The 12,602-nt window shown below is 49.8% G+C and overlaps 1 protein-coding gene across 1 annotated transcript in view; it reads left to right on the top strand.

Annotated features, from left to right (window-relative positions):
• The first annotated feature begins 601 nt into the window (after positions 1-601).
• Positions 602-12,602, top strand: part of SAMD5 (sterile alpha motif domain containing 5) — a 45,824-nt gene continuing 33,823 nt past the window's right edge. The window contains exon 1 of the mRNA XM_037034841.1: positions 602-1,886. Coding sequence (XP_036890736.1) covers positions 1,425-1,886 — 462 coding nt within the window. The 5' untranslated portion in view covers positions 602-1,424. The remainder of the gene's footprint in view (positions 1,887-12,602) is intronic.

The following is a 12,602-nucleotide window of genomic DNA, read 5'->3' as shown; positions in this document are numbered from 1 at the left end:
AATTTGGAAGCCGTACCGGGTAAGTTCCCCCTGCCGCTCCCGTCCCCACGCCCGCAGGCGCGCTTGCTCGGCTGGTTTTGTTATTCCCTGTGGAGAGGGTGCAGTGGGCGGAGTAGTATGAGGGTCCCCTGGGACTCGAGCTGGGTGTTGGGGTGGGGTGCCCACATCAACGCGCCCCAGAGACAGGAGAAATCTGCTTCCCGGGCTCCAGGACTGAATGCCTCGAAGTGTCCCTGGGGATAGAGCCGCCCGGGGCGTTGGAGCAGAATGCAGAGTTGGGGGGCTGGAGAGGAAGCACAGAGGGGTCGAGGACAAGAGGACCCGGCAGGAAGTATGGTGGGGGTCCGTGCGGAATGCCAACCTCGGGGAGAGTACAGCCCATCCCAAACTTTCTCAGACCCTAGGGCCTAGGAGGGGAGAGCCAGCCAGGAGCACCACTCACTCGCGTTGCCCAGCCTACCCAACGGCAGCAAGGAGGGGCCGCGCGCGCAGCGCGCGCTGGGCGCCCGCGGTCCCCGCGTCGCGCCCACCCGCGGGGCCAAAGTGACGCTGCTCCGGGCACTGAGCGGCCGCCCACCGGAGCAGCCAGACCTCCGGGCTCCGGCCCCTGCGTAGGCTCCGAGGAAGCGGAATCCCACGCGGACTGGGAAAGAAGGGAACTTGACCTCACAGCCTCGCCCACCCACGTGGGACGGGCAGTGCTTGCCCTCGGGCAGCCCGAGGGCGAGCAGGCTGGAGTCAGGGAGGCTGGAGACGAAGTGAGCGCGGAGATTTCCATGGGCTGGAGAAATCGGTTAAAGAGAATTGTGAAGATCGCTCCCAGCAGCCGCTGGAGCGCGGCGGTTTAGAAGACACCCCTCCCCACTAGGAGGGCGACAGTGACACGCACTCGCGAAGACGAGGCGCTCCAGGGCTGCCTCGGGTCTGCGCAAGAGCCTCCTCCCCAGCGTGGGGCGTGTGTTCAGACGCCCACAGCGGCGACCAGAAAGCGAGATGTGCCGTGCAGTCCCGGGACTGCCCCGGCCGGGGAAACTCCGGGGCGGCTCCACGCGCCACTGACCGGGTGCGGGGCCCAGGGGTGTGCCGGGCCCCGCCCGCCTCCGCCCCCGCCCGCGTCCGCCGCGCGCCCCTCCCCGCGGCGGCCGCGGCGTTTCCAGGGGCGGCGCGGAGCCGCTAGCCCAGCCGCCAGCGCCTGAGAGCTCCAGGCTGCTTGGGGAATTCACTTCGCCGCTTTTTTGCTTCTCCGTCCTCAGGATTCTTCTGAGGGCTTTCTGTCTTTGACTCTATCCTTTCTTTTAAAAGGGAAACTTTACTGCCATTTTGCTTTTCCCCTTGGGGGAGAGGATTAAAAGTTCCGAGCACTGGAGACCCCCGCGCGGCCCCGGCGCTGAGACAGCTGGTGCCGGCGGGGCTTCAGTCCCACGATGTGCACCAACATAGTTTACGAGTGGCTGCGAGCGCTGCAGCTCCCGCAGTACGCGGAGTCCTTCGTGGATAACGGCTACGATGACCTGGAGGTGTGCAAGCAAATCGGGGACCCTGACCTGGACGCTATCGGGGTGCTGGCGCCCGCACACCGCCGCCGCATCCTGGAAGCCGTGCGCCGGCTGCGGGAGCAAGACGCGGCCACCGCCGGCCTCTACTTCACGCTGGAGCCGCAGCCACAGCCCGCGCCGCCCGGACCGTCCGCGGTCCCCCGCCCCACCGGCCGCCGGGGGGAGCCGTACGGCTGCCCGGCCCAGGGCACCCGCGGGGTCCCATGCAGCCAGACCGCCCCCCACAGCAGGGAACTGGTGAGCTACCCCAAGCTGAAGCTGAAGATCATGATCAGGGATAAGCTCGTCCGCGACAGCGTCCACCTGAGCAAACCCCCGTACTCCCGCAAGGTAAGGAGGCGCCGCCCGCGAGGGGACGCCCAGGCTCGGCAGCCCCATCCCGGGCGACTGTGGGGAGGCTTTGGGCATTTGGGATTCTCTTCTGTGTTCTTTCTGTCCTCGCCCTCTGTTCCTTTCTGCCTGGTGTCACTAGCGGTTAGTAACGCAAGATCCTGGACGCGGGTGTCAGTTCTAAACTCGGACCGAGTCTCTGCGCGGTCTCCTCTGCTCACCTGTCAGCGCCTGGACTCCACCCAGAAACGAAGGGCAGTTGCTGATACCTCTGTGGTCGAGTTTGGGTTTGAACGGTACCAGAAGGATGCTTAATATCTCCATTATTTCCAGCCTTCCCTGTTTCCGTTCTTTTCCTTCCCTGTTTGAGAAACTAAGGCAAAGCGAGGGGAATCATGCTCCCCGTTGTTCTCAATCCCATAGAATCAAATCTCGGCTGCACGTTTGAAAAGTAGACCAATGACCTGAACATTCTGGTGGAAAAGTTAAGCAAACACATGTTGGTCCACTTGGAATAAGTGCCTTCGACTTAAGCGTAGAGAGATAGGTAATAGGTGCTGAGGGCCGTGGGCATAGTGGGGCCACTGAGGTCTGTCAGGTCTGTGCCCAGGCCCCCGCTTGGTCTGCTATTCATCCTGGACAGACGAAGTATAACTGTGACTTTTAGAAAGCCTGAGTGGCCTTGCATTGGCAAGAGTGGGACACAGCACGCGGGAGTGAGCCGTTCAGGACCAGGTGAGGAACTCCCCGTGCAGGGGCCTCCGGGAAGGAGCCTGAAGTTACAGCAGCTGCTCAGTGGGTGAGGAAGGCTGACAGGTGCGCCTGGGCAACGCATGATTAAGTAGCAGAAAGTCTCATTTCGCACAGGAGCTCTGCCTCCACCTGAACCTCTTCCTCGTAGGATTCCCCAGCCCTCTAGGGAGGGCATCTGGACTGGAAGTGGGGAGGGGAGACAGCACAGGTGATCCTCCAGCCTGGGGGCGGTTACCCAGGGAAAGGGGCACCTCTGCTGGAAAATCAGGGCATGGAGAAGCTTGGGGCTGGGCGGCGGGGCGAGGACATAGGAAAGATGCTGCAGCTGCAGGGGGTTGTAACCAGCACCCTACGAGGGAAATGCCTCATAATATCTGTACATCGTGAGCAAAGCTTATAATATCTGGATTGAAGGGAGTTCAAGAGAAAACTGCAAAAAGTGGATAACAGTATCTAGGCCGGACTCAAATGAAAGGTTTGATATTATCCATAGGTTAGTTTGAAAGGCAGACGATTCAGATAACTTGCTTGAGTGTATGCAGTTGCTCTCTGAAAACTAGGCAGAGGACAGGTCTGGAGGACAGGCCCCCTCAAATTAAACCCATGTTCCAGTCACACGCCGACTGTGTGACTGATGTGTGCCCAAGACAGAGATGGAGACAGAGATGTTAGAGTTACTTCCAAGTGTGGACAGAGGGGCGGGACCATAAGTGTAACAACTCGTTTCTGGAGTCATCCGGTCAAAGTAGGTCAAGGTCAGACTTTTGTGACTTTTTGAACCAGGGAGTGAGGTGGGCTTAGGTTGAGAGGATGTAAGAACCTGGGCACATGGTAAGTTCAAGTCCTGGACAAAAAGGGAGCCAGAGAACAAGGGGTGTCATTAGGACTTACTTATTTTTGAGGAAAAGAGGTTAATACTGGGGCTGAGAAGGCAGAGGTAGGGGGTTGGCAGGGGTGGGGGGTGCTGGAGGTAAGAGTGGGCCACCACAAGTGACACATTTGGGTTCTGATACTTAAAAAGACAAGACTAGAGATCAACCTTAGAGGCTGAAAAAGATTCCTCGGTGCAAGAAAATTGATTCCAAGGACTTGAAATGTCTGGGCATAGACTTTGGACCGCGGGCTGCTGCCTAGATCAGTGCAGGATCTGGTAATGCATTCGAGCGAGTACAAGTTCTAGAAGACAATTTCACCTTGCGCTGTGATACCACTTACTTTCCACGCCAAGAATTGTTTCAGTCAACTGCTACATGAATCTCATAACAATGTTGGACGATGAAGATAGGTCCCCATTCACTTTCTGTACACAGTGAAGGGAGACCAAAGAATGGACTTGACATAGTTCACTTTAGAAATAACTCTGTGACTGCATGTGTATATAGTTGTTACAAGTAAAACAAACACAGAGGTTGAAGCTAACATATGATTGATGTAACCCAAACTGGGCTTGAGTGTCCGCTGTGCTAGATCACATGAGTCATTCCGAATTTGCTCATATGTGCATTGTCCCGGAAGGTTTGCCTCTTTGATTACTTCAGAAATTGTTTTCTGATGCAGCTTTTTTCATTGCAGACAGTGTCAGGACTGTTTTGTTTTTTTTTTAAACATGATCTGCGTTATAATTTGTCCAGATTCCTTGGCTCTGTTGTGATCAGAATGTGTAGTGTTTGTCACACACGTTTCAAATCCTGCTTGTGAGAGCCAGCCTCACCTTTCCTTCATAGTCATTTGCAGCGTTGATCCCTGTGATTTTCTGTACTGTGATGAGAAAATCAGAAGGCATTGAAAGTGGATTATACGGAGGGTGATCAAGGCAGGAATAGTGAAGCTGCAGGGAAAAGAAAGTTGAGAGATTTCACCCAAGAATCACCTGGAAGGACTGTAAGATTTAGGATTTGCTACAGTGACATTTGACCATCCTTGGTGCTGAGCTACAGTGGTGTGTTCGTTACATCTTATCATCAGTTGTCACCCCACTCAAGTAACTTATATGTTAAGTTTCTCTGGTTAACTAAAATGTAACTTATCTGTAAGTTTCTCCTGTTCTACAAAGGAGGTCTGTAGCTTTGGAAAGGCAGCAGCTTGGAAAGAGCACGGGGACTCCAGTCCCTCTCCTTCTTGTATTTCGTGTCTGACTGCTCGGGTTTCTGCCTTAGCCAGGCGAGGGTCCACTGTTTCCACAGGGTAGGCACTAGGTAAAGCTTCCACACATCATTGCACTACTTGACCAAGCTCCTTGCCAAAGCCTTCTGCTAGTGCCCCAGTTGGCAGCCTGCAGAAGCCTTGCCCTCAAGGAACTTGAGGTCTAGCAGGAAAGACGTGAAGTGACTGAACAATAATGGCTGAGTGTGGAGACTGCTTTGATAGGGGAGCACGTGTGATCAGGGACAGGTGCATCCAATCCAGTTTGCAGGGAGGTGGGGTCGAGGCCAGCTTTCCAGAACTGGAATTTTATCTGAGAACCAAAGGTTGGAGGCGTTTAGCCTGAAGAAGAGGAGAGTCTGGGGTACGGGTGTTCTAGGCAGAGGGGACAGTGTGTGCAAAGACCAGAAGGGGAGGGAGTTTTGCATGCAAAGGGATTTAGTGGAATTTAGCCTGGCTGGAGTCCAGAACCCTGGGAGGAAGTGGCGAGAGACGAAGAGATCGACAGTGGCCTGTCCTGGGTGGCCTTGAAACCATCTTTAGGAGTTTGGAGTTTATCTCCAGAGGGGAGCTACTGAAGAGTCCTGGCTAGAGGTAGGGTAACAATTAGGGGGTAGCCTCAGTGTCAGGAGAGATTTGCTGCTGGCCTGGGCTGCTAGTGACAGTGGGAGGAGAACAGTGGAGGCAGTGGAGTGGCAGAATTGACAGAAGTTGATGACAGTTTAAGTGAGAGGGGGAGAGGGGTGGGGGTGGGGATGACCTGCAGATTTCCGGTTCAAGATTACACTGCCATTCCTGGAGTTAGGGGACCCAGTTGCTTTCAGGTTTAAACGTATACTATGCACCTGGGGAGTATGTGAACATGGTTGGCAGCTGGAAATTTGGCAGTAGACAGAGGAAAGATTCTGGGGCGAAAGATGGAGATTCGGGAGTCATCAGTACACAGACACCATGGGTATGAATGGGCTATTGAGGGAGAAGAGCAGAGGGACCCCGACAAGATGCTGGGGAGCACCAGGAATTAAGGAGATGGGCAGAGGAAGGAAAACTAAGGGAGGCAAAAAGGGCGAGTGGAGAGGAAAGTCAGAGGTGGGTAGCAAGTGACGTTTCACAAGCCGGTGGAACCAGTGAGGCTTCAAGGAGGAGGGACTGACTGGTCAGGAGGGCACATTCCCGTGAAGTGGGAAGCAGACCCGAGCTCTGGTGTCTCTGAAGTAGCAGGTTTAGGTGATGGGACCAGTGAGAGGAGATAGGAACCGGGAACACGAACAATCTTTTTTTGGTGCGTGTAAGACTTTTTTTTTTTTAAAGAGCAGTTTAGGTTCACAGCAAATTGAGAGGAAGGCACAGAGATTTCCGGCATGCCTGCTGTCTCCACACACACGTGGTCACCCCCATTGTCAGCATCCCCCATCACTGGTGCACTGATGACCGTGGGTCAGCCTGCATGCTGGACTATAGTCATTTGTAAAGTCCACCGCCTACGTTAGAGGACTCTCCTAGGGTTGTGTACTCTGTGGATTTGGGAATACCTACATACCTACCATTTTGGGACCACAGAGAGTATTTTCCCTGCCCGTAAAAATCCTCTTTGCTCTGCCCATTCGTCCCTCCCTCTCACCCACCAATGATTTTTTTTACCCTCTCCACATATTTGCCTTTTCCAGAATATCATACAGTTGGAATCATGCAGTAGGTAGCCTTTTCAGAGTGGCTTCTTTTATATAGCATTGCACATTTAAGTTTCCTCCATGTCTTGATACCTAATTTTTTTATTCTGATTTTTGCAATTATAGTTGAATAGTCCCTTTCTCTTTAGCACTGAATATTATTCCACTTCCTGTGAGGACCAGACAACTTTTTGACAAAATTGGATGAGAAGGTAGATCGGAGACATCACCTGGAGGAAGAAAAGAGGCTTTGGGTGGACAGAAGAGTTTTGTGGATTTTTTTTAAGGATGAGAGAAACAGGAGCATGTCCAAGTGTTGTGCTGGGATCCAGAGAAGGGGGGCAGTGAGGAGATGGGAGGAAGGACACAACCTGAAGGCCAAGGTCCCGGAGAAGGTGGGAGGGAATTGTGCCCAGCCCCCTGAAAGGGAAGTGCATTCCCTCCCGGTGGGGGAGGGGAACCTTCACCAGGGGGGACAGCGGGAGAAAAAGGATGGCCGAGGAGACTGGGACCTTGGTGGGGGTGACACTGAACAGCTCTCAGAGCTCCTTGTTCTGGGCCCAGCTCAAAACCCAAAGTTCTTCCAGTCTCTGCAAATGCAGCAGAGTAGCCCATCCAAATGAGGACTACGTTGCTTCCGAAATGTAAAGAAGCCCATTAGGCCTTGTGCCCCTTTTCTCAGTTGTGGGAAGGGACTGACGCACCTCCTAACCTCACTTTGAGAAGGGTATCTCAGTATGCACCCTGGGACCCCTGAGCGTTTTACTGAGGTAGCAAGCAGGTCCTGAAGTTTTGATGGGTTTCCCACCTCCGTACATGGAGAAGTCTTACCAGTAAGTTGAGAGTGATTGCTCTTCTTCACTAGGTCCATGTAGCACAATGTCATCCGCGTAATGGTCCAGTGTGGTATCTTGGGGAAGGGAAAGGCGATCGAGATCCCTGAGAGCTAAATTATGACATCAGCCTGGAGAGTTGATATGTCCTCGAGGTAGGACAGTGAAGGTGTCTCGCTGGCCTTTGCCAGCTGAACGTGAATTGCTCCCTTTGGGCATGAACAGGCATTGAGAAAAAAGTATTTGTCAGGTGAACCGCCTGGCTCCTGGTGGGTGCTCCCCTCTGCTGGCACCTGTTACCCTGCACCCAGCTTTGCTCGGACACTTCAGCCTCAGGTCCTGTGTCCTGTGAACAGAGGAGTGGGTTGTCTCAGGTCTCGTTCCTGATAATAGGGGTGCGTGGCAACTAATCGGTCGTATATTTTTAATACAAATGATTTTCTATGTGCCTGAGGATACAATGAAGGAAAATGATTTTTTAAACTATATAAACGTTTCAGAATTTAGACATTCAAAATTAAGTAGAAATCTTCAAAACAGGCACGGGGCCGATGACAGTGTTGCAGTTGTTCAAAACCTTTCAGAGACTGGCGTTTGCAGAACCCTCCTCAGAGTGTCCTCAGGGGTGGCTGCCTGCCTTCTTTGGAGGTGGCCCTGGCGTGGGGTGAACAGCTACAGTAATTTGGAAGCAGATCAGACAATTAAGAGTCGTGGCATTCAATAAAATGTGCGATGGCAACCAGAAGCTAACAACTGAATGAGTTGGGCTTCAGAATGTACATTAGTGATCCTTTTCCTATTTTCACAGCTTTAAAAATATGCTGTTGAGGTGCATCCGTGTTGCAGATATGAGGATCCCTCAATGAAAGCAATGAATTCCCTGTGGATTTGTGCAGGGCACGGCGCTAGTCCTGGGCTCTCTCTCCAAATAGAGAATGAGTGTGAAGGTGCCTGTGGCCTTGCAGGAGATGCATGAGATCCCTTGTGCCCAGATGTTAATAAGCGGCGGCACTTGATGGGGTGATGTGGATCCGGGCAGTCTCGTGGTGTCCTGATGGCCTGTCACTGGCTTGTCCTGGTCTTAGAAGGCTCGCTTCCCGGCAGTGTCATCTCAGGTCTCCACCAGGCCGTTGCTGTGCCCACTCTTCCTTCCTCGCTTTTGAGTGGAAAAGAAGCTAGAGGGAGCTGCATGAAGGATGCCCTCGTGAACCTTAGCAGCTCTTAGGTCCTTGTCCAAGGAGTGCCATGGAAAATAAGAAAGAAAGAAGTAACTTGATGGAAATACAATTTTTGAAAGATGATGTCAGTTTCCAGATTCTGGTTGGCCAGAAATATGTTCTGAAGTGAATTTTCTTGAATAAGGTGACTCAGGTGACGTGGGCTTGGTCAGGGCCAGCCCTTGAAATATATACGGGCCATCTAAGGTCTTTGGGAGAACCTGGCCCGGGGCGAGGGAGCATTCACCCGGAACCACGGTGGTCACGCCTTCTGGAGGGCGTGGCCTGTGTGGAGCTACAAACAGCGTCTAGTCCTTGGCTCTAACCAAGGCTTAGTGCTGCTGCTACCGGCACTTGAGTTGAAAGGCTTTTAATGGTTATTTTCTAAGTTTTGTGGGGAAAATGCTACTTCAGATCCAGTACTGATTTGGACTTGGAGAAGCCTGGGAGGAGAAGGAAGGGAAGCCTTGCTTTTAATTGATACAAAGTTGATTAAGGGCAAATGACTAGACTGTGCCAAAAGCCATCAGGTCTCTCGTACATAGAGACTGCGTGACATCTGATAGTTTAAGAAGTTTTCATTACTTCTTCTAATCGAAATCAATGGTCTAATGAGCTCAAAAAACCTTACTGTTATGTTTCCATAAATTTATAAATATAAAAAAGAAGGCTTGTTGCATTTGGACCATGTCAGAAAGATATGGGAAATAATTAATATAGATTCTTTTTTTATATACCAAAATCACAATGAGCAGATTTTCCAAATTGTAAGGTATTTTCCCCAGAATATTCCGTAATTTTATAATAAGAGCAGCAGTGTATCTCCCGTAGCTGACACCCAGAGCATCTCGTTATTTAACACCCCACCTCTACTTGACAAAATCATTTTAGGGAATAGTCAAGGAATAACTCATAGTAATTATTTTCTTGGTATCTTCTTTAGTTTTGAAGTAAATAGCAAAGAACACATTTCAACTTTAAAGTATTTAAATTTAGTAAAAGTATTTCACCTGTGAAGTAGAATTTACACTTAATCATACACATGACATAATTTTATCACCTCCTTTATAGGAATTGTAGCTTTTATTTCTGTGTTTTAGTCTTATTGCCTTGGCAGCAATTTTATAGAGCAGTGTTAAATAATAAGGGCAATTATGTATTCTGATCATATTCCAAATTTTAATGGAAATGCTTCTGCTATTGGCTGTCCGCTTAAGACAGGCATGATGTTTAAAAAAAGCATCTTTGTTTTCCTAATTTTGTAGGCCTTTTTATTGGGAATGGATATTTGATGCTGCTAAATGTCTTTTTAGCAACTTGAAATAATTGAAAGGCTTCTTCTTAATGGGCCTAGTGTCGTTATGTGTTACATTGAGAGATTTCCCAGCACTAAACCACCCTTACGTAGCTGGGGTGAACTAAATAACGCAATGGCGTCTTTTGAAGTGAGGGGAGGACTCCTGTAATCTTACTCCCGGATCATCACGACACTCTTTTACCTCCCACACCCTTTCTTTCATGAGTGACGTTTGACACTTTCCCTCTGTTTGGTAATCACTCTGACAGTCATCGGCATGATATCATATATCCGGGGGCAGGGTGGGGGCAAAGTGGATTTACAGTTGTGCGTAGATGAAACGCAGTTTGTTTTCATATTATTTATTTATTATTATATTGTTTATTTGTGTTACTTGTCTCAACATTCTTGTTATTACTTCATATCCTTACTTATGATTTATCTCATAGGTAATGATGGCTAGTAATTAGCTTACTTTTGCCCCTCTCTGTGTGTGAATATGCTACAGTGGACATCCCATGAATAGCTTTCTGGAGGTTGTACACTCTGTCACCGGAAGCACAGAGGCAGGGACAGTTGTGACATGGGGGTGGGGGGGGGAAGCACTGACCCTCATTGCTCACGAGGCAACAGCCTAGTAGTCGTGGGCGACAGTGCAGTTTTCTGGTTGGTGCAGGCATTTCGTTTTTGAACCAGGGGGCAGAGACTCTGAAGGAGGGAGGGGGGAACCCCTACAGATTCTACTGTTTTTGCAGCTTCCTCCCCATCTCCCACTCACTGCCTCTGGCCCCCCACACCTCCTCAACCCTTCTGCATGCTCCCTGCCCCGACCCCATGCCAGGCCCTTTAGTGGGCCGTGCAGGTGGGGGCCACTGGCCATGTGCTATGTTAAATTCAGACCCTCGTAAAAGAAACTGAAGTGGTATTCTGAAGTGGTGTTCGTCTTAATCTGAGTGTCTGGCTCTGGGTAGAAACAACAGCCTGAAAGATAAAACTGAAAAGCTGTGTTGAAATACAATGTTAACAAATCCTTCATTTACATTTACACATTTGTTAACAGGCCAGAGAGAATGATTTTTTTAAAGGCCACTGAAGCAAGGGTTAAAGGTGGGGTACAGGAATGGCGCGCTTCTCAGGAAAATACCCACAGCGGGTTCTGAGTTCAGCTGAGTTTGCAGAAATGGAGGCCCCCAAAGCTCCCCAAGCGCGCCATCCATCATGCAGTAAAGATAGAGCCTCTTTAAAGGAACCATGTATCAACAAGAATGGAACATTGCTGGCTTATGAAGCACTCCTCTGGGAAACTCTTGATTGACAAAAGTCGCATCGCATTAAGTAGCAGTAATATTTTCATAGCCAGGAAGTCATAAAGCCATAGTTAATCTTCATGAAAAGAAAATATTTTACATTAAAAAAAAAAAACCCCACCGAGTTAATTTTGAGACTTACTCCCTACAGGATCTGCTTAAGGTAAAAAGTCACTCTACCTGAACCTGAGAGAAAACATCGTTGATTTGCTCAGTTGTTAATTGTGCCCAAGGTCTGTGCCCTTGTCACTGTGGTTTATAAGGCATCTAGAGAAAGGGTGGAATTAGTTGCTATTTGGGATCACACAAACCCACTCTGCCTCTGGCTTGTCTGGGCTTGTGCAGTAGGAAGAAATTCAAGATATGCATATTGTATCTCCTTTAGAGTTGAGCCAGAGGCTATGCGAAGTAATTACTCTTTTGAAATCTACTTCATTACAGAGAGGTGATGGAATGGTGGAGTTAGGTTGGTGACATTAACTTGGGGTTTTATTGCTGTCATTTTAAATCAGAGATTTTACTGCCACTTCTTGGCGTAGCAGCTTGGGCCAGCATATTTATCGGCTCATAAGATCCCTTGTATTGAACATGGTGGTGGATCGAATCTCCTGGTGGCCTCGCGATTGTTTATTAAACCACTGACAGTAACATGCTTGACCTGCGGAGCCCTACCAGTTACATACTGTGACAGGAAGTATGATAATTTTGTCCCCCCCCCAACATGGCTGTTTTGAGGTTCACATGCTAAACAATATTTCTATTGAAAGTGACCTGTGGGGCGAGGGGGAAAGGGACTGTATTCTTTTGAAGGCAGGCAGTTTGAAGAAGAGAGAGCTCCTAGAACAGTGAACTCAACCTGTATTCCGAACACCTTTCATGCGGCTTCAATTTCATTAATTGTGAAAATTAGACTTATTCTTCATTCAGCCAAATACTAATTACCTATGAATGTTTGATTTGCCTCTTCACAGTTGGAGGGGACTTCTCTGGTGCCTCAGCCACCTGCCTCGCTCTCCCTGTAGAGTTTGTGAGGCTAAGCCCATTTTCCATCCCCATCCAAAGTGACTTTCGTTTTCCGCACAGACTTCCGCAAGTCAGGGTGAGCGTCCTGCTGATAGAGGCCTCTCCGGGGACAGCATTTGAAGACGTCTTTGAAATATGCAGAATGATAGTAGTGGTGACAGTTGATATTATTTCTTGAGTGTGCTTTCCCAAATTATTTCATTCAATCCTCATAACAGCCCTCCAAGGGAGGTGTTCTTTTGGCCGTCCCTATTTAATAATAGACAAGGAAAGGAAGCTTACAGACCTTAAGTCACACAGTTAGCATACCAGGTGTTCTGACCCCAGGGCCCCTGGCCCTCAGGCTACACAAATCTGCCTAAAAACATGGCTTCTGGGATTTTTCTGTCTACTTACGGGTTTGGGAGTGGGTAAGTCCCAGGCATTCTTTACTTTTTAAAAAATGAATAGCATACTAATTAGTATGAATTTCAA

The sequence above is a fragment of the Sturnira hondurensis genome, unplaced genomic scaffold, assembly GCF_014824575.4.
Source record: "Sturnira hondurensis isolate 20B ecotype Veracruz unplaced genomic scaffold, ASM1482457v3 Scaffold0022201, whole genome shotgun sequence".
Taxonomy (NCBI): Eukaryota; Metazoa; Chordata; class Mammalia; order Chiroptera; family Phyllostomidae; genus Sturnira; species Sturnira hondurensis.
Note: the sequence above shows the minus strand (reverse complement) of the source record. Positions and strands in the feature narration are given on the sequence as shown.